Here is a 26,712-nt window from a genome sequence, read left to right on the forward strand (position 1 = left end):
TGTGAATCTGTCACTCCACAATCGGCTTTAATTTCACACCTTCTCTCCATCAGGCGTTAATCCGACCAGGGACAGTGGCGTGGTGCACAGCAGTCTACACTCCCAGCCTCCGAGGAAGAGGGAGGGTGCAACTTTCAGTACCCATATGATACGATAATGACATGGTGATGGTAGAGTAGATACGTAGATATAGTTTTCTCTCGAAAAATGCCAAATAAAATAGAATAGACCAAAAGAATATGCACATTTTTGGACCAAATATTAACAATCTTGTAAAATTGAGATTATTCTAAAAAGTAACCTACAGTCAGTTTCAAGGCTCCTCCCTCCGTGAATAGTGGGGGAGTCTAGAAACCGGACCGCAACCCTCACAGACAGTTGGAGGAGACAGATAATGGCTACACACTGACAACAGATGGATTTAAAACCTCTTCCGAGTATCCGAGGTAAATTGTGGAAGCGACCACACAAGGATATACTGTAATGTATGTAGCCTGTCAGAAAAGTATTGTCGTTTATGATTTTGTTTTATTCGGGAAAATAATCCCGTGGTCTCGAGCCTGCGTGTTTACGCGCAGACATAAAGTCGCGTGTTAGAATTAATTTGGAATGGGGAACAACCAAGTTTGTATTATATCTTCCCATTTGCTGGTTCTGATTATTCTTGCACTTCTACGGGGAGCAGATGGTCAGCATGGCCTCCGTGGAATGTCCGTTCCTGAACATGGCTTTTGCCAACCTATTTCCATTCCTCTCTGTATGGATATTGCCTATAACGAGACTATCATGCCAAATCTATTAGGGCACATGAACCAAGAGGACGCCGGGCTTGAAGTGCACCAGTTCTATCCGCTTGTGAAAGTTCAATGCTCTCCTGACCTGAAGTTTTTCCTCTGCTCCATGTATACCCCCGTTTGTACGGTGCTGGAACAAGCACTGCCTCCGTGTCGCTCGCTCTGCGAGAGAGCGAGGCAGGGCTGCGAGGCACTGATGAATAAATTTGGTTTCCAGTGGCCTGACAGCCTCGCCTGTGAATCTTTCCCTGTTCACGGAGCGGGTGAGTTGTGCGTCGGGCAAAACGTGTCCGATAGAAGCACTCCTATTAATCCTACCTCGGATGTAACAGAATCACCTTATGGGCAGCGTAGGACTGTAAAGGGACAGTTTCGATGCCCAGTTGCATTGAGAGTACCCCCCTATTTGAACTACCGTTTTCTTGGGGAGGAGGATTGTGGTGCACCTTGTGAGCCCTCAAAACCACATGGAATGATGTACTTCAGTGAGGCTGAGTTGAAATTCGCCAAGATCTGGATTGGAATATGGTCTGTGTTATGCTGCGGGTCCACTCTGTTCACATTTTTGACCTACTTGGTGGACATGCAGAGGTTCAGCTACCCAGAGCGACCCATCATTTTCCTATCAGGCTGCTACTCCATAGTATCATTAGCCTACATCGCTGGCTTCTTGTTGGGGGACAAGGTGGTGTGCAACAACCGCTTTGACAGCGACGTCAAAACAGTCATCCAAGGCACCAAAAAGGAGGGCTGCACCATTTTGTTCATGATGCTCTACTTTTTCAGCATGGCCAGCTCCATCTGGTGGGTCATCCTGGCCTTGACGTGGTTCTTGTCAGCCGGGATGAAGTGGGATCACGAGGCCATCGAAGCCAACTCGCAGTACTTCCACCTGGTGGCATGGGCGGTACCCGCCATCAAGACCTTCACCATCCTGGCGGTGGGGCAGGTGGACGGCGACGTTCTGAGTGGTGTGTGCTACGTGGGCATTAACAGCGTGCACGCTCTCAGAGGCTTTGTTCTGGCGCCGCTCTTCATCTACCTCTTCCTGGGGACCTCATTCCTTCTGGCCGGCTTTGTGTCGCTCTTCCGCATCCGGACCATCATGAAGCATGACAGCATCAAGACGGAGAAGCTGGAGAAGCTCATGGTGCGCATCGGCATCTTCAGCGTGCTCTACACGGTGCCCGCCACCGTCGTCATCGCGTGCTACTTCTATGAGCAGGCGTTCAGGGAACAGTGGGAGAAAAGTTGGGTGAGTCGGACGTGTAAGAACTACGCAGTGCCGTGCCCTGGGCACGACCACCCGCAGATGTCGCCAGACTTTACCGTCTTCATGATCAAGTACCTGATGATGTTGATTGTGGGTATCACCTCTGGCTTCTGGATTTGGTCGAGTAAGACGTTGAATTCGTGGAGGAGATTTTATACGAGACTGGCGAGCAATAAACAGGGTGAGACAACAGTGTAAGACCTAATACTGTTTGTTGTCCCCTGAACACACACACACACACACACACACACACAGATGCATGAACTGAAGAAAAAGCTACTGTGACACACTTTAAAAAAAAAAGTTACAAATAAGCTTTTTTGGGGAGACATTTTTACATATTTGTATTTAAAATAGCCCACACATCTGATTCTAATCTATCACACTTTGATATAAAAAGAAGGAAAGCTCTTATCTAGTTCAATGAGGAGAATTAGACTATCTGAACTTTTTCATTAATTCTATTTGTGCTCCATTGAACTTTTTCATGTCATCCTATTAGTGGTGTTTCATGTGAACTATGGGAAGATCTCAATTACGTACTCCTCGCATCCTCATCTCCTTCTCAAAAAGGAATTGGATGAGAGCCAGTGTTCACTCCCCTGTGCAATTTAGATCTTCCCTGTATTTGAGAAACAGTCATCAAGGTTCTGTTGGACTTTTGCTGTATTTTATGGGTCATAATAACCTTTTTCACAATCATTCCATAGACCACTATTTCAAAACTGGTTACTGGCCACTTCATAGTTTATTCTCGTTTTTATTGATGTTTGTTTTACCATGTGTTTTTATGGGATATCTGAGCATTCATTTTTCTTTCACCATGTGTATTTTGTGTTTTGGGGATATTTTACCATTAAAGTGAATGCAGACTTCTCCAAAGAAATATTAGATTAGGGGATGAGATCAATACCCCTATGTGTAAACAAAAGCCTGTCGCTATTGAACTACTTTGAATTTAGCACTCATTCAAAGGCCTTCTACTTACGGGGATAGATCCAAAATGATTACTTTCTGCACACACAAGCTATATGACTGGAATTGACTTTGACAATAATGGAATGCTCAGTCCAGTGCCTTTGTTTTAAGAGAGTATGGGTGGAGTTATTGTCGTTGAAGTCCAATAATCCAGCTGTCTACACAACTATCCATCCTCTTTCTAGTCACCAAGGGATTGTTTTCTGCTGACTCCAAGCACATTATTCTGCTTAAATGGGTGAAAATGGGTGAAAAATGTAGTAATACCGCACTTGAATGAAAAACATGCTCAACTTTAATGAGGAGTCCTCCTTAGAAATCTGTCACACTGTAGTGCATGTTGCGCATAATGTCATATTCGTTATTCTATAATTAAGGAATGAGGCACGGGGGTGTGGTATATGGCCAATATACCACGGCTAAAGGCTTTTCTTTCTGGATACAGGCCTTAGCTATGGTATGTTGGCCATATAGCGCAAAACTCTGAGGTATCTTATTGTTATTATAAACTGGTTACCAACTTACATAGAACAGTAAAAAAATATTTTTGGGTCATACCCGTGATATATGGTCTGATATACCACAGCTTTCAGCCAATCAGCATCCAGGAGCCAAACTTCCCGGGTTAGTAATACAAAACAAAGCTTGCATCTGAATTTTTTAGAGTCACAGCTCTATAATGGATGGTATTTTGAATCTCAATGAAAAATACTGATGAATTTTATAATTTCTTTGACAGAGATCAGTCATTGAGCTCTTGTTGCCCTAATGCACATGGAGTTCATTAGGCACCAAACAGAAGAAAACAGACAAACCGGGAGGGAATATATGGACTTGTCCAATTATCTTTTGCTAAATATTCTCTGTTGCATGGCCTAATGAACACGACCATGTTGTACACTTGTTCTTGATGATTCTTCATATTATGCATTGCTTCACTCCATTTATGCATTTTTGTCAAAGGCATCAACGCTGATATTGATCTTTCTGTTTTAGCGCTGTGGTATATTTTCTTACCCAGGGATTACATTTTCTTAATCAGAGCCATTCATTTTTTTATAGCACTATGTTTGTATTGAGGTCAATGTTGTTTGTATGCCGACCAATGTTTTTAAATTGTATATGACTTTCTAACACCCTTTTTCAGTCTACCAATGTGTATATTAAACAGATAATCCTAGCATACCATCATTTAAATGAAAATAAAAGCTACCTCCAATTTATTCACTATAATTGTGGTTTGGACTTAATCTTCCTTTGTGGTGAGAGTTACGAACCTTTTTAGATTTCGAAGACTTTCCGCTAAAATCTTGCCAATGTGGAAGTGTGCAGTATAGTGCTTTCTACTTTGCTGCAGATCCTGGTTGTCTTTTTAGTACTGTAGCTAGTGTAACACTAATCTATCAAATGTAAGCCAACAAAGGTTAACTCAAAGCTATTAGACTATTTGTAACCGCTGACAGTCTAGTGGATTTACTATTGGGTCGTGTTCATTACATACTAAATGGAAGAAAATAGGCTGAAACAGGGAGGCAAAACCAAGACTTTTCATTTTCTGTTGCAAAATGTTAACTGTTCGCTGTTGTGTGCCCTAATGAACACAACCCTGGTGTTACTGAACAGAAAACTATACATTGAAAAAAGGTAATAAAGTATACGGCCTAGACCAGTGGTTCCCAAACTTGAGGTGAAATTGAAATGGTGTCCCCTGAGAAAATCTGTTTATATTTTCAAACAAAATGTAAGAACTTTCTTCTCTTAAAATGGGTATAGAATACAAACGTTTAGTGTGTTGAAACAGCCTGCTGGACCTAAAATTGAGTGGATATGAAACACACAGTATTAACTAGGGTCTAGTGTCAATTTGGGGTTATGTGCAGAAAAACGTTAGGAACCCCTGGCCTATACTAAAGACCACTGTCATGCTTGTAAATACTGAGTGCAATAATGGCCTTGTATCTACACTGACTATACCAGACATTAGGGCCCCTTTTCCCATCAGAACAGCCTCAATTTGTTGGGGTATGGACTCTACAAGGTGTCAAAAGCATTCCACAGGGATGCTGGCCCATGTTGACTTCAATGCTTCCAAAAGTTGTGTCAAGCTGGCTGGACATCCTCTGGGTGGTGGACCATTCTTGATACGGGAAACTGTTGAGCGTGAAAAACTCTGCTGTGTTTGCAGTACTTGACACAAACCGGTGCCAAGTAAAATCATGCTTTATCCTGTCTCCTCCCTGATTGAAGTGGATTTAAAGGTGCAATATGCAAAAATTCTAATAGTTTGCCTAATTTCAGTTTGCTTGTTTTGTCACAATCGTTCTACCATCTAAATCATTGTTGCCCATGAAAGGAAGTTAGGCTAGCGAGCAAGCATTTTAGCCAGGTAGTTTAGGACAACAAAAACTAAAAGTGTGTACTCTATGACAGTCATAGACCGTTTAGGCAACATGAAAGAGGAGGATGGCATTGGCTATTCTCTACAAGTAGGGTGAGTGTTATTTTCTACTTGCAAGCGCACACAGACACAGAAATCAGTACCATGGACAGCTACATCATATTTCGCTTACGTTGATTGGACTAAGTTGTTTTTGCTCTCTTTAGTCACTGTATTGGACTAAGCATAGGGGATTAGATGATGTTGAAATGGAGCTAGAATTGAGGAGGCAGCGCCTGTTTTCTTTGCGACTTGCTCTGTGGTTCAAAATCAATAGTTGTTTAGTGGTCTGAAAATGGCGGAAGGATTCACTTTCTTCACCATGCTGTACGTCATGTAACTGTTTGTTACGTACAATATGTTTTGTGGAGTTCACCAGACAGATGTTGCTCTCCGGTTTTGTGATGAAACAAAGGTGTGGTTGAATTTATTCTGCCACTGTGTCTTCTTATTGTCTCGGCCTTATGCCTATATACCATGGTGGCAAAGGCATATGAACTAACCGGTTATAGAGCAAACAACGCAATTATCATAACACATAGGTTGCAATATGGAATTTGTTTCCTGGCTTGGCTTACCCCGTGATTTTACACATGCACCGCTACTGCCCAAAGGATATCTGTTACAATTTGTTTTCACTTTGCATATTTAAATGAGTATTATTGCACTTTTATGTAACTTGAATGTTTTGTCTCTATTTAAAACTTCTCCCTTAAACAGCATTGACGCCAGAGACTAAACTAAGAGAGGAAATACTTTGTAAAGCTTTTTTCAGACAAATAAATCGATACCGAGCCATCAGAGATGTGGTTTCAGGTTTTGTTTACTACATGTTTTGAAACTGAAAGTTGAAGGCGTTTTTGTTAACTTTTTGGTAGGTCCCATGTGTTCTGAACAAGAAGATATATCACAGGTTACATGTTTCATATAGATATGGGGATAACTGAGCATGGTTCACAGAAAGTTCCACGTACATCTTCATACTTAGAAATGTTACAGGTTGCTTCATATAGGCCTACTACTACACACCAAGCCTCTGCCTATTAGCCATAACTGTTATTGTAACCATGACCCGGAGAGAACAAGGAACAGACAGTTCCTGATCAGATGTGACTTTTTTTTTGAGAGCACAGCAAAACATACATTTTACATAACATGATGTTAGTAGGCTAGGTTTGTTATAATCTTGTAGTGTGTGTGTGTGTGTGTGTGTGTGTGTGTGTGTGTGTGTGTGTGTGTGTGTGTGTACATTTCCATAGATGTTTCCCATTCATTTACTACTTGTGCTACTGATGAATTAGTGCAATGTATAAGGGGTGTTTGTGTTGCCATGGTTGGTCTATAACCCTGCCACCGTACATCTAACACTCTGGAACACCAATCAGCTCTCTCTCTCTATGTTTGTTTACCTGAAGGTGACATTCCAGATGGCATCAATCATCCCAATTGATGTCTCCTTATGACATGTGACTTAGTATAATTACTTTTTGTCAGAAGATAATGTGCATTTTTGCAAAACTAGTTATGTACTTTCCTCTGTCAGATTCACAATTATTGGTTTTGATAGCATAGGGAAAATGAGAAACAGCACTGCAAATTATAATGTTTAATAATTTATTGACTGTACATACTGAATGATTTCCTGTTTTCCTACTGTATCAATGCCAATGAACCATGGGATTCTTCACCAACATACCTGAGGCATTCTCTGTCTCTCTCTCTATAACGTTGGATTGTGCTCCCTCTAGACAAGACAGCTACACACTGCTGTCTTGGACCAAAATCGGGATTTAGAATTCCCATGTCTCCATCATCTGTCAACTCCAGCATTTGAATTGATGAAATAACAGAGCGATTGTAACATACTGCCCCCTACTGAATCAAATAAAATAAAATAAAATGTATTTATATAGCCCTTCGTACATCAGCTGATATCTCAAAGTGCTGTACAGAAACCCAGCCTAAAACCCCAAACAGCAAGCAATGCAGGTGTAGAAGCACGGTGGCTAGGAAAAACTCCCTAGAAAGGCCAAATCCTAGGAAGAAACCTAGAGGAACTAGGCTATGTGGGGTGGCCAGTCCTCTTCTGGCTGTGCCGGGTGGAGATTATAACAGAACATTGCCAAGATGTTCAAATGTTCATAAATGACCAGCATGGTCCAATAATAATAAGGCAGAACAGTTGAAACTGGAGCAGCAACACGGCCAGGTGGACTGGGGACAGCAAGGAGTCATCATGTCAGGTAGTCCTGAGGCATGGTCCTAGGGCTCAGGTCCTCCGAGAGAGAGAAAGAAAGAGAGAAAGAGAGAATTAGAGAGAGCACACTTAAATTCACACAGGACACCGAATAGGACAGAAGAAGTACTCCAGATATAACAAACTGACCCTAGCCCCCCGACACATAAACTACTGCAGCATAAATACTGGAGGCTGAGACAGGAGGGGTCAGGAGACACTGTGGCCCCATCCGAGGACACCCCCGGACAGAGCCAAACAGGAAGGATATAACCCCACCCACTTTGCCAAAGCACAGCCCCCACACCACTAGAGGGATATCTTCAACCACCAACTTACCATCCTGAGACAAGGCTGAATATAGCCCACAAAGATCTCCGCCACGGCACAACCCAAGGGGGGAGGGGGAGGGGGAGGGGGGGGGGGGCGCCAACCCAGACAGGATGATCACATCAGTGACTCAACCCACTCAGGTGACGCACCCCTCCCAGGGACGGTATGAGAGAGCCCCAGTAAGTAAGCCAGTGACTCAGCCCCTGTAATAGGGTTAGAGGCAGAGAATCCCAGTGGAAAGAGGGGAACCGGCCAGGCAGAGACAGCAAGGGCGGTTCGTTGCTCCAGAGCCTTTCCGTTCACCTTCCCACTCCTGGGCCAGACTACACTCAATCATATGACCCACTGAAGAGATGAGTCTTCAGTAAAGACTTAAAGGTTGAGACCGAGTTTGCGTCTCTGACATGGGTAGGCAGACCGTTCCATAAAAATGGAGCTCTATAGGAGAAAGCCCTGCCTCCAGCTGTTTGCTTAGAAATTCTAGGGACAATTAGGAGGCCTGCGTCTTGTGACCGTAGCGTACGTGTAGGTATGTACGGCAGGACCAAATCAGAGAGATAGGTAGGAGCAAGCCCATGTAATGCTTTGTAGGTTAGCAGTAAAACCTTGAAATCAGCCCTTGCTTTGACAGGAAGCCAGTGTAGGGAGGCTAGCACTGGAGTAATATGATCAAATCTTTTGGTTCTAGTCAGGATTCTAGTAGCCGTATTTAGCACTAACTGAAGTTTATTTAGTGCTTTATCCGGGTAGCCGGAAAGTAGAGCATTGCAGTAGTCTAACCTAGAAGTGACAAAAGCATGGATTCATTTTTCTGCATCATTTTTGGACAGAAAGTTTCTGATTTTTGCAATGTTACGTAGATGGAAAAAAGCTGTCATTGAAATGGTCTTGATATGTTCTTCAAAAGAGAGATCAGGGTCCAGAGTAATGCCGAGGTCCTTCACAGTTTTATTTGAGACGACTGTACAACCATTAAGATTAATTGTCAGATTCAACAGAAGATCTCTTTGTTTCTTGGGACCTAGAACAAGCATCTCTGTTTTGTCCGAGTTTAAAAGTAGAAAGTTTGCAGCTATCCACTTCCTTATGTCTGAAACACATGATTCTAGCGAGGGCAATTTTGGGGCTTCACCATGTTTCATTGAAATGTACAGCTGTGTGTCATCCGCATAACAGTGAAAGTTAACATTATGTTTTCGAATGACATCCCCAAGAGGTAAAATATATAGTGAAAACAATAGTGGTCCTAAAACGGAACCTTGAGGAACACCAAAATTTACAGTTGATTTGTCAGAGGACAAACCATTCACAAAGACAAACTGATATCTTTCCGACAGATAAGATCTAAACCAGGCCAGAACTTGTCCGTGTAGACCAATTTGGGTTTCCAATCTCTCCAAAAGAATGTGGTGATCGATGGTATCAAAAGCAGCACTAAGGTCTAGGAGCACGAGGACAGATGCAGAGCCTCGGTCTGATGCCATTAAAAGGAAATTTACCACCTTCACAAGTGCAGTCTCAGTGCTATGATGGGGTCTAAAACCAGACTGAAGCATTTCGTATACATTGTTTGTCTTCAGGAAGGCAGTGAGTTGCTGCTCAACAGCCTTTTCAAAATTTGAATGGAAGATTCGAATGGAAGATTCGATATAGGCCGATAGTTTTTTATATTTTCTGGGTCAAGGTTTGGCTTTTTCAAGAGAGGCTTTATTACTGCCACTTTTAGTGAGTTTGGTACACATCCGGTGGATAGAGAGCCGTTTATTATGTTCAACATAGGAGGGCCAAGCACAGGAAGCAGCTCTTTCAGTAGTTTAGTTGGAATAGGGTCCAGTATGCAGCTTGAAGGTTGAGGCCATGATTATTTTCATCATTGTGTCAAGACATATAGTACTAAAACACTTGAGCGTCTCTGTAAGGGTTTTCCTGTGGTGAAATAGAGGCGGACCAAAAAGCAGCGTGATTATATTGATTCATGTTTAATAACAAAAAGGATAAACACGAACACTACAAAACAACAAATGTGGAAAACCAAAAACAGCCCTGTCTGGTGAAAAACACAGAGACAGGAACAATCACCCACAAACACACAGTGAAACCCAGGCTACCTAAGTATGATTCTCAATCAGAGACAACTAATGACACCTGCCTCTGATTGAGAACCATACTAGGCCGAAACATAGAAATGCCCCAAAACATAGAAAAACAAACAGACTGCCCACCCAACTCACGCCCTGACCATACTAAATAAATACAAAACAAAGGAAATAAAGGTCAGAACGTGATAGTCTCTCTTGATCCTAGGTCCTGGCAGAGTTGTGCAGACTCAGGACAACTGAGCTTTGAAGGAATACGCAGATTTAAAGAGGAGTCCGTAATTTGCTTTCTAATAATCATGATCTTTTCCTCAAAGAAGTTCATGAATTTATCACTGCTAAAGTGAAAGCCATCCTCTCTTGGGGAATGCTGCTTTTTAGCTAGCTTTGCGACAGTATCAAAAAGGAATTTCGGATTGTTCTTATTTTCCTCAATTAAGTTAGAAAAATAGGATGTTCGAGCAGCAGTAAGGGCTCTTCGGTACTGCACGGTACTGTCTTTCCAAGCTAGTCGGAAGACTTCCAGTTTGGTGTGGCGCCATTTCCGTTCCAATTTTCTGGAAGCTTGCTTCAGAGCTTGGGTATTTTCTGTGTACCAGGGAGCTAGTTTCTTATGAGAAATGTTTTTAGTTTTTAGGGGTGCAACTGCATCTAGGGTATTGCGCAAGGTTAAATTGAGTTCCTCAGTTAGGTGGTTAACTGATTTTTGTCCTCTGGCGTCCTTGGGTAGACAGAGGGAATATGGAAGGACATCAAGGAATCTTTGTGTTGTCTGTGAATTTATAGCACGACTTCTGATGTTCCTTGGTTGGGGTCTGAGCAGATTATTTGTTGCAATTGCAAACGTAATAAAATGGTGGTCCGATAGTCCAGGATTATGAGGAAAAACAATAAGATCCACAACATTTATTCCATGGGACAAAACTAGGTCCAGAGTATGACTGTGACAGTGAGTGGGTCCAGAGACATGTTGGACAAAACCCACTGAGTCGATGATGGCTCCGAAAGCCTTTTGGAGTGGGTCTGTGGACTTTTCCATGTGAATATTAAAGTCACCAAAGATTAGAATATTATCTGCTATGACTACAAGGTCCGATAGGAATTCAGGGAACTCTATGAGGAACGCTGTATATGGCCCAGGAGGCCTGTAAACAGTAGCTATAAAAAGTGACTGGGCACAGAAGACAAACATCCTAGAGAGCTAAATGGAAGTAACCATACCCACAACGAAAGTTATATTACAGGTTAAAGGTTATTTGAATTGAAGTAGGTATTGAGAATATTCCTTATGAACCAGTTGCAATCCTAACCTGAGTTATGACACATTTCAGAACACCAGGTTTGGAAGGTCTTGGGGATTTTACTGTAAAAGCTTTGAAATTAGAAATGGGCACGGCTATATGAATCAAATTAGAAGCCATGCCTGTACAGCAACAACTTGGAGCCTATTAAACACATGCTTTTGCACACATTGTTCTAAGACTTACATGATGATGGTGGTGATTCTGCACATTGAATCAACAAATCATGACGGATAATGCTTTACACATTACTTTTTCATGTGCAGTATGGGCCTGTGTATAGGAATGAATAGTAGTATTGGACAACATGACATGACCCATAATAAAGCCATGTACATGTCAGATACAGAATAACAAATAGCTGCATCACAAGGTAATTTAAAAAAGTCTAATAAGATTGATTTAAATTGTCAATCTTCAATAAAAAAAAGTAAGACCACAGGAGAGGACTGCAAATAGGGGGCAGTACTTCCTGGAATACACAAACACACACACAGAGAGGATAAAATAAAGTTACCAGGAAATATATAAGCCCCATCATTTCTATTAACAGATTATTGATAATAGTTTTACTTTGGACGCAGAGGGTGTATTAGCAGTTGTGAACTACAGTACCTTATTCCACATTTTGTTGTGTTACAGCCTGAATTCAAAATTGATTAAATATATATTTTTACACCCATCTACACACAATACCCCATAATGAAAAGTGAAAATGTTTGCAAATCTATTGAAAATTAAATACATTTACATAAGTATTCACACCCCTGAGTCAATACATGTTACAATCACCTTTGACAGTGATAACAACTGTGTATTTCTGGGTAAGTCTCTAAGAGCTTTGCAAACCTTGATTGTACAATATTTGAAAATGTATTATTTTTAAAATTCTTGAAGCTCTGTCAAGTTGGCTGTTGATCATTGCTATTCAGCCATTTTCAAGTCATGTCATAGATTTTCAAGCTGATTTAAGTCAAACCTGTAACTAGGCCACTCAGGAATATTCAATGTCGTCTTGCCCTGCTAAAAGGTGAATTTGTCTCCCAGTGTCTGTTGGAAAGCAGACTGAACCAGGTTTTCCTGTAGGATTTTGCCTGTGTTTAGCTCTATTCCGTTTCTTTTAATCCTCCCAAAAAAACTCACTAGTCCTTGCTGATGACATGCAAACCCATAACATGATGCAGCCACCACAATGCTTGAAAATATGAAAAGTGGTCCTCAATGATGTGTTGTGTTGGACCACATTTTTAGCAGTTTTACTTTAGTGCCTTATTGCAAACAGGATGCATGCTTTGGAATATTTGTATTATGTACAACCATTTCAAAGGTTTTACTGAGTTACAGTTCCAAGAAGGAAATCCGTCATTAGGCCGTAATCTATGGACTTCACATGACTGAGAATACAGCTATGCATCTGTTGGCCACAGGTACCTTAAAAGAAAGGTAGGGTGTGGATCAGAAACCCAGTAAGTATCCAGTGTGACCACCATTTTCCTCATGCAGCGTGACACATCTCCTTTGCATAGAGTTGATTAGGCTGTTGATTGTGGCCTGTGGAATGTTGTCCCACACCTCTTCAATGGCTGTGTGAAGTTGCTGGATATTGGCGGGAACTGGAGCACTCTGTCGTACACGTCGATCCAGAGCATCCCAAACAAGGCTCAATGGGTGACATGTCTGGTGAGTATTGTGGCAGATGAATCAGAATTAGTTGGGAAACATAGATAATGAAGATGTTTTATTTGCATAATATGCTTATGTGAGATACTTGTCATTAGAATGTATCCTTTTGAACTATAGTATTGGCAGTTGCACTTTTCCCTCAGCTAGGGCTCAGTCACCTAAACCATGTGGAGGGATGGTGTGATTAATGGGGAACCAATTACTTGTCTCCACAATGTCTGTGCGCCAGTCACTCCCTCCTTTTCCCATTGTGGGGAGGTGTATGGCAGTGTCTGGAAATATTGTATGTCCTCTCTGATGCTGCACTTATGCTGGGACAGTGTATGACCTAGAGGCTCACTCCCCTCAGTGAGCTTGTTCAGGAGTGGGGTCAAGAGGGAGTCTACTTGGGGCTATCTAGAGTTGACAATTGAGTTATGCCTTGGATGAGGTAATGGTTCTGTGCTATGAAGTACCAGGAACGAGATTAGAACCTCGTCTGAGGGACCAAACTCAACGATAATTAATAGTGAATGTTATCTGGCTAAGGGATACTCCTTTCTCAAGAAAAAGTATTTATTTGTGAACAGTTCCTAAGATCTGTGATTCGTCATGTAAGTTGAGAGGGGCGTATCTTGGCTATAAAAGATCTTTGTACATTTCTGTTGGTACTTTTCAATGGTTCATTAGAGATGGCGCATCATTGAAAGTCAATGGCTATTGCAAAGCTCTTATTAAACAATATGTAGTTTAGGTATAACTCTGACTGGTGTGTGAAGTTGGTAACTCTCTCCTCATTTGGTAAAGCAGAAAAATGCCACGACAGTATGCAGGCCATGGGAGAACTGGGACATTTTCAGCTTCCAGGAATTGTATACAGATCCTTGTGACATGAGGCTGTGTGCATTATCATGCTGAAAGATGAGGTGATGGCGGCGGATGAATGCCACAACAATGGGCCTCAGGATCTCGACACGGTATCTCTGTGCATTCAAATTGCCATTGATAAAATGCAATTATATTCGTTGTTCGTAGCTTATGTCTGCCCATACCCTAACCCCACCGCCACCATGGGGAATTCTGTTCACAACGTTGACATCCGCAAACCACTCGCACACAAGACGCCATACACGCTACACTGTCTGCCATCCGCCCGGTAAAGTTGAAACCGGGATGTATCCGTGAAGGGGACAATTCTCTGGCGTGCCAGTGGCCATCGAAGGTGAGCATTTGCCAATTGAAGTCGGTTACGATGCCAAACTGCAGTCAGGTCAAGACCGTGGTGAGGATGAAGAGCACACAGATGAGCTTCCCTGAGACAATTTCTGACAGTGCAGAAATGTTTCGGTTGTGCAAACCCACAGTTTAGTCAGCTGTCCGGGTGGCTAGTCTCAGACGATCCCGGTCCATTTTAAATTCAGTCTGTAACACAACAAAATGTGGAAAAGTCAAGGGGTGTGAATACAGGCACTGTATCTGCTGTGTCCATGCACTCAATTCATAGTATTCGCAGTAACAGTGAACTTAAAGTGACCTTGTGTTTAACCTTACAAATTTTGCCCAAGTCTGCTGTAGTGGTATAAAGCAACTTTTAACACTACTCATGTCAAATAAGGGAATGATCACTTTAATTGTGATATAATTCAGAATTTGCTTGACTAAATAGACTCTTAAACCACGTAAACAGTATATCTTCATATTGGTTACGGTTAAAGTCTGACAGTATTTCAGTCATCTGCACTATTGAACCCGGACGTGATGGCCTTTTATAGATGAACCTTTGAGCTGATGTGCAAGTGATATTGCAATAAACATTTGATCATCTCAAGTTGTTCCGAGAAGAAACGCCATTTCAAGGTGTAGACATGGCAGACTTTCTCCTTGAGAAATATCTTTGCTGCCATGTGTGTTCTGAGATTTATACAGACCCTGTGTCTCTTAGTTGCCTCCACAACTTTTGTTTCGGCTGTATTTCCAAGTTCTGGGATGAAACAAAAAATAGTAACTGTCCGATCTGTAAGAGAAAATCTTCCAAAGGGTGGATGCCTAACTTTGCCCTGAAGGACCTGGCAGACTCATACACAAAGAAGGAGAAAAGGGTATACGTCATTGACTCAATGACCGATGAAGTGATCGGGTCAACAGGCTGTGGCAAGGAAGAGAAGAGGGGTTCCACCAGCTCAGAGAAGGAAGAAATGAGGGCGTCCAAAGATTTACGGATGGAAGAAAAAAGGGAGCCCATAGAATCAGGTGTGGGAAAAAAGAGGGGTTCCAAAGGCTCGAGGAGGGAAGAAATAAGGGGGTCCACAGATTCAAGAACTGAAGAAAAGCACGTTTTTCCTGGCCTGGCTGGACAAGTGTTGTGCAGTAAACATGCAGAGAAGCATAAGTGGTTTTGTATGGACGAGGGGAAAGCTGTGTGTAACGTCTGTGAAAATCCAACTCAACACTCTGGACACAAGGTCATTGATATAGAAAAGGCTGTAGTTGACCTCAAGGTAAATGTGTGCACCTGTTTCAAATTTCTACATGTTACTGGTATAATTTTGACTTGGTTAGATTAAGTCACATACCCTCTAACCTCACCTGGTGTAACCAGGTGTTGCTTGCCAATGCCACCTTAGCTGGCTTTTATAAAATCAAAGATAAGTTTATTGGTTGCCTACACAGATGTGCAGGTATTATGGTTGTGCAGCAAAATGGTTATGTTACTAGCTCCAAGAGTACAGTAGAATGTCTAGCAAATACAATACACATACACAAATATTTTCGAAAGTCCAAATAACAATCCAAAGCAGATATATTAGGCTGAGCAGTGTCTGAATCCAGAATATTCAAATGTAGTATGTATTGAAAATCTATCATTTGGAGAAGAAAATGGTATGTACAGTAGTAGGTATATTAGGACGAGCTACAGTACCGTGCATTAAGAAAGTATTCACACCACTTTTTGTTGTGTTACAGAGTGAATTTAAAATGGATAACATTTAGATATTGTGTCACTGATCTACACACAATATCCCAAAAGGTTGAAGTGGAATTTTGTTTTAAGACAACCCCTTTGTTATGGCAAGCCTAAATAAGTTCAGGAGGACAAATGTGCTTAACAAATCGCTTAATAATTTGCATGAACTCGTTCTGTGTTCAATAATAGTGGGTAAAATGATTTTAGAATGACTACCCCACCTCTGTACCCCACACAATTATCTGTAAGGTCCCTCAATCGAGTAGTGAATTTCAAGCACATAGTCAACCACAAAGACCAGGGATTTTTTCAATGCCTAGCAAAGAAGAGCACCATTTCGTAGATGTAAAAATAAAAAAACGCAGACTGAATATTCCTTTGAGCATGGTTAATTAATCAATTAATAAATTATTAACTAAGCTTTGGATAAATACTCACAGTCACTAAAAAAAACAGGCGTCCTTCCTCACTCAGTTGCTGAACAGGAAGGAATCTGCTCAGGGATTTCACCATGAGGCCGATGGGGATTTTAAAACAGTTACAGAGTATAATGGTTGTCATATGAGAGAACTGAGGATGGATCAACAACATTGTAGTTTCTCCAGAATGCTAAGCTAAATGACAGAGTGAAAAGAAGGGAGCCTGTACAGAATAAAAATATTCCAAAACAAATATCCTGTTTGCAAAAAGACACTTGAGTAATGCTGCCAAAAATGTGGCAAAGAAATGAATGTTATATCCTGAATACAAAGCATTATGTTTTGGGGAAATCCAACACAACACATCACTGGGTACAACTCTTCATACTGTATTTTCAAATACGGTGGATGCTGCATCATGTTATTGGTATGCTTGTCATCAGGCAAGGACTAGGGAGTTTTTTTTTACAATAAAAAGAAACGGAATACAGCTAAGCTATGTTCCCTCTAAGCTGCCCACGATTGCCAATAGACCATTGCCACATAGGGGTCTATGTTATTATTTTTTAACTGCACTGTGTTTACAGCATCAATACAATCTCACACTCAATTCATGCAAATATGTACAAAAAGTATTTCAGCAGATTTTGTGAGTTTTTGTGTGGCTGAATTCGTGTGAAAATACATCAATTTTGTGCAACTTCGAAACAATCTTTTGAAAGTTAATGGAGCAATGCATTCTGGGAAACAATGTTCTACACTGCCTTTTTTATATTTATTTTAAAAATCAAACGCGTCAACAACCCTATATTGTTAATCAACCAGGTTATCACTGAAATACATATAATATACTAGTAGCCTTACAACTTTTTTATTTATTAAAAAAATATTTAACATTTTTTACCCCTTTTACAACTCCCGTACGGCCTCGACGAAGGTTGAAAGTCATGCGTCCTCCGATACACAACCCAACCAAGCCGCACAGCTTCTTAACACAGCGTGCATCCAACCCGGAAGCCAGCCGCACCAATTTGTCTGAGGAAACACCGTGCACCTGGCAACCTTGGTTAGTGCGCACTGCGCCCGGCCCACCACAGGAGTCGCTGGTGCGCGATGAGACAAGGATATCCCTACCGGCCAATCCCTCCCTAACCCGGGCGACGCTAGGCAAATTGTACGTCGCCCCACGGACCTCCCGGTCGCGGCTGGTTACGACAGAGCGCGAACCCAGGGTCTCTGGTGGCACAGCTGGCTTGCCAATGCTATTTTCTATGCTTGTTTTCACTTAGCACCCGTATCCCAAAGTATTATGTCGAAATTTATGAGGTTTGCCAGATTGGAATAAAATCTGTCTTTGTCTTTTTTTGTGTGAAATCGATGAAGGTATTTGATTGGGGAATGGGGATACATGTTCATGATGATCAAGCCTTACATAAAAAAAATGTGTTTGGTTTAAATTCCCCTGGTGCAACTGCAACAGTATTTGCATCTAGAACGAGTCTGGACTCTGATCAATTAAGCCATTCCAATACAGTTCAACAGGTTAATATAAATAATGAATTATGTTGGCTTATACACTAAACACCAAGGCAGTTTAATGATGATTATTATGGTCGTGTCAATAATGTTAAGGTGCCTTCGGAAAGTATTTAGACCCCTTGACTTTTTCCACATTTTGTTACATTACAGCCTTATTCTAAAATGGATTAAATAAATACAAATCTTCAGCAATCTACATACACTACCCTATAATGACAAAGCAAAAACAGGTTTATCGATATTTTGCAAATGTATTAAGAATAAAAACAGATACCTTTGTGCTTAAGTATTGAGACCCTCAGTGCTTTGTTGAAGCACCTTTGGCAACGATTGCAGCCTCGAGGCTTCTGGGGTATGACGCTGCAAGCTTTAAAAAAATATATTTTAGAATAAGGCTGTAATGTAACAAAATTTGGAAAAAGTCAAGGCGTCTGAATACTTTCCGACCGCACCGTATATACTTATGCTAATATAACAAGGCATATGCTACCGCCTCTTCCCAGAGACCTACTAGGCTTTCATGGCAACGACCATTAGAGTTCACTTTGTCCCATATGAGTCCCTGTTGCAGCGTTCACTTTCTTCCGCTACACTGGTGGCAGCATTGGGACCACTTCCTGCTCAAGGCTAGTTATGTGATCTAGTGGTGAGAAGTTTTCTGTTTTTCAACAATGTGTTGGGTGTAATTACATTGATATATCTAGTGAACAATGGATAAGCAACAATGGGTGTGAAGGACATAAGTAGGTGTGATCAAGACTTACGTCAAAGATGCCTGAAGCTGAAACGAAAGTGCTATGCCCTGACCAGTTAGTTATTCAGAAGAAAATCCTCTGACTGTCAAATTTACATAATTTAAGAAGGGACCAAAAACAAAACACATTCTACACATTTACAAACTACCTGTTAAAAGTGTTATTACAACCATGGTGTTCTTTTGTTACTGAAGCTTAAATATCTAATAACCTGACATTGGTCCATCCACATCATGTGGGTAGACAAATAATGTGTGTTATGCAGCAAAACACAACTATCCTTTTTTTTAGGATGCAAACCAATAATATGACTCACTGTTGATCCATCCTGTACTGATCTAATGAGGTGGATGTAAGATTTTCAACGGCCTAGAATCAAGGCCTTTCCCAGTCATGAAAGCTAGGCCCATCTTAGTTCTCATGGGCAAAGACTGAATTCAAGTTAGGGGTTGTATGTCAGACACTCCTATTCCACTTTGCCCAACATGTTATACCCCAGAGGTTGTAAATAAACGCTTTTAAAGGTGATAAATTGTATCATTTTTATAGCGCTGTGAAATCCATAGTTGAATGGCTTCAAACTGAGCATTTCTAACTAGAAATTGCTGCTGAAATTAAACATAGCTTAGGGTTAGGGTACTGACTCTCCTATGCCACTTTTTCCTACTTCTTATACCCCATCGGCTGTAAATAAACAATTTTTTAAGGTGATATAACACACAAAAACGCACAAAATCTGCAGAAAAACTTTTGTACATATTTGCACGAATTGAGTGTGAGATTGTGTTGGCATGAAAGGTCTTAAGTACAGTTGAAGTTGAAAGTTTATATGCACTTAGGTTGGATTCATTAAAACTAGTTTTTCAACCACTCCACAAATTTCTTGTTAACAAACTATAGTTTTGGCAAGTCTGTTAGGACATCTACTTTGTGCATGACACAAGGCATTTTACAGACAGATTATTTCACTTATAATTCACTGTATCACAATTCCAGTGGGTCAGAAGTTTACAAACACTAAATTGACTGTGCCTTTAAATAGCTTGGGAAATTCCAGAAAATGATGTCATGGCTTTAGAAGCTTCTGATAGGCTAATTGACATAATTTGAGTTAATCAAAAGAAGTCAGCCAAGACCTCAGAAAAAACATTGTCGACCTCCACAAGTCTGGTTCATCCTAGGGAGCAATTTCCAAACGCCTGAAGGTACCACGTTCATCTGTACAAACAATAGCACACCAGTATAAACACCATGGAACCACGCAGCCGTCATACCGCTCAGGAAGGAGACGCGTTCTGTCTCCTAGAGATGAACGTACTTTGGTGCGAAAAGTGCAAATCAATCCCAGAACAACAGCAAAGCACCTTGTGAAGATGCTTGAGGAAACAGGTACAAAAGTATCTATATTTGTCACGCCCTGACCTTAGAGATCCTTTTAATTCTCAATTTGGTTAGGTCAGGGTGTGACTAGGGTGGGCAATCTATGTTTTCTATTTCTTTGTTGGCCGGGTATGGTTCCCAATCAGAGGCAGCTGTCTATCGTTGTCTCTGATTGGGGATCATACTTAGGCAGCCTTTTTCCACCTGTAGTTTGTGGGATCTTGTTTTGGTACTGTGCTGTTTAGCCCTACTAAGCTTTACGTTTCATTTGTATTTGTTGTTTTTTCGGTGTTCATTGAATAAAATAAGATGTACGCCTACCACGCTGCACCTTGGTCCGATCTTTCCATCGACGAGCGTAACAATATCCACAGTAAAACGAGTCCTATATCGACATAACCTGAAAGGCCGCTCAGCAAGGAAGAAGTAACTGCTCCAAAATCGCCATAAAAAATTCAGACTACGATTTGCAACTGCAAATGGGGGCAAAGATCGTACTTTTTGGAGAAATGTCCTCTGGTCTGATGAAACAAAAATAGTACTGTAAGGCCATAATGACCATCATTAAGTTTGGAGGAAAAAGGGGGATGCTTGCAAGCCGAAGAACACCATCCAAAATGTGAAGCACGGGGGTGGCAGCATCATGTTGTGGGGTTGCTTTGCTGCAGGAGGGTCTGGTGCACTTCACAAAATAGATGGCATCATGAGGAAGGAAAATGATGTGGATATATTGAAGCAACATCTCAAGACATCAGTCAGGAAGTTAAAGCTTGGTCGCAAATGGGTCTTCCAAATGGACAATGACCCCAAGCATACTTCCAAAGTTGTGTCAAAATGGACAACAAAGTCAAGGTACTGGACAACAAAGTCAAGGTATTGGACTGGCCATCACAGAAAAACTGACCTCAATCCTATAGAAAATTTGTGGGCAGAACAAGCATGTATGAGCAAGGAGGCTTACAAACCTGACTCAGTTACACCAGCTCTGTCAGGAGGAATGGGCCAAAATTCACCCAATTTATTGTGAGAAGCTTGTGGAAGGCTACCCAAAATGTTTGACACAAGTTAAACAATTTAAAGGCAATGCTACCAAATACTAATTGAGTGTATGTACATTTCAACAATTGGGTTGAAGATGGGTGATTGTGGAAGCCAGGTCATCTGATGCAGCACTCAACTTTTTTTTACAAGGATTAAATGTCAGGGATTGTAAAAACTGAGTTAATGTATTTGTCTAAGGTGCATGGAAACTTCCGACTTCAACTGCAGATGCACTTGTTTTGAAATCAAAGCAAAAGCTGCATGTAGCCACGTGTGCACATTTGTTCATATCCTTTGCTAGTTAGTGAGTTATTAACCCAGTTATAGATCATTTGTTGTCAGCACTGGGGGAGTGACTGCTTCCTACAAGAGCAAAGAGCTCTTCAAGTCAAGCAAAGAGCTTTTTTGTCTTTAAGGGGCAGTGTTTTATTTTGAGACAGGCTTGAATAAGCTAAGTAGCCAATGGGCAGAGGGTAGCATAATTTGTCTGATTCTCTGTAATAATGGTACAGTGTGCATTTTATTTTGTAAAGTGGTTTCTTGCATCAAACAACACCTCCTTGTCTGAAGGACAAGTGAATTATCAGGTTAATGTTAAGCCCGGCATGTTTTTTTGAAAGGTCTCATGGAATGTAGGCCTACATTGAACACCACACATTGGCTGCTACTGTAGGCTGAATGATAGAACAGCTATTTCCATGTTGAAATGTTATGGGATGCATTTACTCCATTGTTTTTTATGGTAGGCCTACTTATGACCAAATAGCCACAAGAGCCTACTTTACCACTGAAACTGTAACTTAAAGCAAGTACAGCCTCAGTGTTCACAGTAAACCTGGGCTGGAAGTTGCACAGAATTTTCACAACCTTAAATTTTGCGCTCAGCAGCCTTGAAATGTTTTCAGTGCCTACACTTTTCTTTGAGGAACCATTGCAGCTAAGCGCAGGAAAAGTCCTTTTAGCTAACCCCTCACCTAACCCTGTAACCTATCTCCTAAACTTAACCCTAACCCCTAGTCTTTCTAACATTAGCCACCTAGCTAGAATTCGTAACATGCCATACATTTAGCAAATTCATAATATATACGTTTTTCAAATTCTTAACATATAATACGGATTGTAATTCGTAACATATCATACGAAATGGGTGATCCATTTCCATTTCACATCCCCAAATGAATACATACCATATGAAACAGAACATATACTAAATGGAGTGTCCTGGATTTACCTACAGAATAATATGAAATACTCTGAGACCAGGTTGGGCTATGTTAACAACCTGTACAATGTCACACAGGAAAAGCTGAAGCTGTACATGAAGCCTATGCAGGACAATCTGAAGAAATGTACTGAGACTGAGAGAAAATACAAGCATATTGTGCAACACACAAAGGTATGTGTATTGGCAATGGAAGTAACAAAATAAAATACAAATATAGAATTTTATCTGAATTAAATTGAACATACTTTTTTACTTTAATACTTTTGAAATTGGTTAATTTGTGTTTTCTATTAATTGTTCTGAAATGTTCTAACTATTCTTCAATTTTTCTACGTTTCTAACAAAATCATGACATCATTAGCCCCAACCAGTTATTTTTGCTAATTAAGATGCTTCATTGTCATAGACACAGTTGGTGGACACTGAGAGGCAGATAAAGGAGGCTTTTGAGAAGCTTCACCAGTTTCTGAGAGATGAAGAGAAGGCCAGACTAGGTGAGCTGAGGAAGGAAGAACAGCAGAAGAGAGATACTATGACCACAGAAATGAAGATCATTCACGACCAAATCTCATCTCTTACAACGGGTATCACTACTTTGGAACAAGACTTAAAGAAGCAGGATTTGCGCTTTCTGAAGGTATGAACACAGTAATCCCAAAACTAGACTGCAAACATTGTATGTTGCATCTGTTAGTTAGGATAACGGACATGCAATGCTAGCGGTTTAGCTTGAGGGTACGGATTAGATCATTTTACAATATCACCACCACAATATTGCAGTGCAATCAATGTGATTGTGAGTGACGTATACTCCCCAGGGTGCTGTTGCTGATAAGAATAAAAATACATTACTGCAGCTTTTGGGAAGGTATCCATTATGGTGATGGCTTTGATTCCTTGTCTAAGGTTTAATCAGTTGTTTTCTGCACAGGATATTCCAATGTGTTCTTGACTATATTCTAGCATAATATGATTAACATTCCGTTTTTCTCTGTCTTATCATTGCTAGAGCTACAAAAACATCCAAATGAGGTACGTCCAATATATTTTCTTTCTCAATATTATACGGTATCTGCTTGTTACTGATATAGAGAAATTACTCCTCTTACACATAAACGATATGGCCTAAAAAATAACATCTCAATATTTGAATGGATGGTGTTCATGGATTGCTGGAAGATCCTTGGTGTCAAACTCAACCCAAGTACAATTGTACTGGAACACACCAATGTGCATCATCAATGCATGCAATGATCAAGCAGAAATATGGAATCAAGCTGTCATATTGGATTAGCAATAAATCAAAGCATACTCTTAATTGATGTGCTACTCCTAACTTGACCAAAAACCTTAGAGACAGTAGGCACAATTGTAAAAACATATATGTAATATAACAACAAAACTTTCTGAACGGGATTGTGTAGCTCAATGACTTGGTTTAAAGCATCTCAGATTGTTTGGGCATTAATTTAAAAAAAATTGATATCAGGTTCATTGATTTCCAGTTTTTTTTTATGCTAACATTAGCGGTTACGAGGACTCATTCCTTGTCCATAGACTCCTTACAAGCTAAGGAGAACACTCACCCATTATTGTGATTTACAGTTGTAGGGCCCAGCTGCAGTGCACACCACAAGATCCTAAAATATTATCGGGAGTGCTCATAGATGTGGCCAAACACCTGGGTAACCTCAAGTTCAGAGTCTGGGAGAAGATGCTGGTGATTGCTAACCACAGTGAGTAACAGTTAAAAGAGAATATGTTTGTGATTAATATGTATTGTAGATGATAGAGTAGGTTTAACATAACATTTTATTTGTTGTAAAACTTGTCTTTATAGTCAGTTTTCATGATGTAGCTATACCAAAGAAAAGGTATACACTGTATAGAACTAACAGAGTATCTCCTTATCTTCAAGCTCCTGTGATTATGGACCCCAACACAGCTCCCAGCTTTCTCACTTTGTCTGATGATCTGACCAGTGTGCGAAACTCAGGCATGCAGCAGATGCTGCCAGATAATCCAGAGCGATGCACGTTTAACGCAAAAATTTTGGGTTCTGAAGGGTTCACCTCAGGAAAGCACAGCTGGGAGGTGGAGGTGAGGAACCACCCCAGCTGGAATTTGGGTGTGGCAAAAGATTCAATCAACAGAAAAGATAGGACATTCGCAAATCCTAAATATGGAATCTGGGCAATAGGTTTAGAAAACAGTGAGTATACAGATCCAGAGGCTAGGCTTCTTGCTCTGAAGAGGAGACCCCAAAGGGTTATGGTGCAACTAGACTACAGCGGAGGGGAATTGTCCTTCTATGACCCCCGTGACATGTCAAAAATCTACACTCACAAAGACACATTTAATGAGAGACTCTTCCCATACTTCTCTATTGGAAAATGTAAAGATGCCAGTGAACCTGGATTCATTCAGATCTGCCCCTCAAAGGTGTCTCTAAAAGTGATGTCATCGTAAATTTAACGAGGAATTTTTCATAGATAAAAGCATCATAGAAAGCCTTTATAGTGGGATATGGTACGTCATTCCTCGTAAAGACTGAATAGAAATGTTCATGATAGGTAGTATTTCATATTTAGTAGAAATTCAACAAATACATCATTTAGAGTCATTGAGGAATATATCATGAACATGTGGATATTCAAATATACAGAGTTGGTGTCATATTAGTATGCTAATTCAAATTGAATGACAATCTAATCTACTTTAACGACAATCAAAGGGCATGTTATAAAACCCTTAAATCAATTATTAAAATGTAATAATTAAATTACTGTGGGTAATGATTGACTCTTGTACCCAGCTCAGCTTTTAGCTGTAAAGCTTTTGACACGTAGCGGTAAAGTTATTGTAACCTTTTCTTGATCCAATTCTTCCTTGTGTTCTCAGAAAGGAGGATGTATACGTAAGGAAATCGTAACACATTTATGAAAGCAAGCATAATAAAGCTTTGGGTTGAAATAATCTGAGTTATTGTAGTACCGGATTCTAACACCAGAGGGGGCCTGTCCATCATTGGAAAAAAAATGTGTCCTATTCTCTGGCCTACTATGAATTAGATTTGCTCACCTCCTGCGTCCTCTCTCGCCTCCTTTTGAAAAAGGTCCAAATGAATCGGAGAGTCTGCGAGGAGAGTGAACGTGGATGGAAATCTGATTGCTTGAAATGAGACAGTCCTTCTCAACTCGCAAGTCATTAGGCAAATTACGTTTAAAGGGGTGGATCCCAAAATAAATGTGTAAAGTGATAAAAACTAAAGTTCATTTTTTAGATAAAACAACGTGTGCATATTTTTCTCCTCTGACAAAACAAAAGCTGATTCAAAGTGGGTGTGTCCGATTTAAAAACTTCTACATACAAGTGTATAGTGTTGGATTCGACATTTTGAACATTGACCCATTAAAGACATGATAGATCAGACGCATAGTATATTAAGGGGTGAAAGAGACTAGGTCTCTGTAGAAAGACAGATAGCTGTGGAATGTGTTGGGTGACAAGAAGAGAGCGATGTCCTGATACAGGGGAGACAGATGGACCTCTGTGGATTAGATGAAGGAGGGGTTAAGGTCAAGAGGTGGGGACAGATTCTCTTAAGGAAGTAATAAATGTTTGTTATCCTGTTACCCTCTTTATTATCTTCCTGTAGAGCCATAAAATGTAAGGATTGGAGAGAAGGAGGAGTGTCTTAAGTGGGATATAAATATCTGGATGGGACAAATGTTGGGTTTTCTGATTACAGCTGTCCAGAACTTTTAGGAATAATTAAACTTGGTTAAAGCTTCTCTAGTGTCCGCGAGTTATTTACTCTGAAAAATAAGAACCTAACAATAATCAATAAAAGTTGGCTATGGTGCTGGAGAGTAACTTTTACATTACTACATTCCTAATGAAAATAATCAACTTTTTCCTCAGTACATTTTCCCTGACACCCAAAAGTACTCGTTACATTTTGAATGATTAGCAGGACAGGAAAATTGTCAAAGTTACGCACTTAACATGAGGTCATCCCTCCTGCCTCTGATCTGGCAGACTCTAAACACAAACGCTTAATTTGAAAATGATATCCGAGTGTTAGTCTGCCACTGGCTATCCGTAAATGTAAAAAACAAGAAAATGGTGCCGTCTGGTTTGTTTATTAAGGAATTTTAAATGATTTATACTTTCACTTTTAATACTTATGTATATTTTTGCAATTACATTTACTTTTGATACTTAAGTATATTTAAAACCAAATAATTGAAGACTTTTACTCAAGTAGTATTTTAT

The 26,712-nt window shown here is 40.5% G+C and overlaps 2 protein-coding genes across 2 annotated transcripts; both read left to right on the forward strand.

Annotated features, from left to right (window-relative positions):
- Positions 1–218: 218 nt before the first annotated feature.
- LOC110496337 (frizzled-1-like) lies at positions 219–4,273 on the forward strand. The gene has a single exon (XM_021572161.3). The coding sequence runs from the start codon at positions 610–612 to the stop codon at positions 2,263–2,265; it is 1,656 nt and encodes a 551-aa protein (XP_021427836.3). The 5' UTR covers positions 219–609; the 3' UTR covers positions 2,266–4,273.
- A 10,627-nt stretch (positions 4,274–14,900) lies between these two features.
- Positions 14,901–26,228, forward strand: LOC110496338 (E3 ubiquitin-protein ligase TRIM35-like). Its single transcript, XM_021572162.3, has 6 exons — positions 14,901–15,608; positions 22,510–22,605; positions 22,841–23,071; positions 23,444–23,466; positions 24,040–24,170; positions 24,353–26,228. Exons 1-6 carry the CDS (start codon positions 14,976–14,978, stop codon positions 24,901–24,903), a joined length of 1,665 nt encoding a protein of 554 aa, XP_021427837.1. The 5' UTR covers positions 14,901–14,975; the 3' UTR covers positions 24,904–26,228.
- The last annotated feature ends 484 nt before the right edge of the window (positions 26,229–26,712 follow it).

The sequence above is a fragment of the Oncorhynchus mykiss genome, chromosome 18 (assembly GCF_057628025.1).
Source record: "Oncorhynchus mykiss isolate SJ-2025 chromosome 18, ASM5762802v1, whole genome shotgun sequence".
NCBI lineage: Eukaryota > Metazoa > Chordata > Actinopteri > Salmoniformes > Salmonidae > Oncorhynchus > Oncorhynchus mykiss.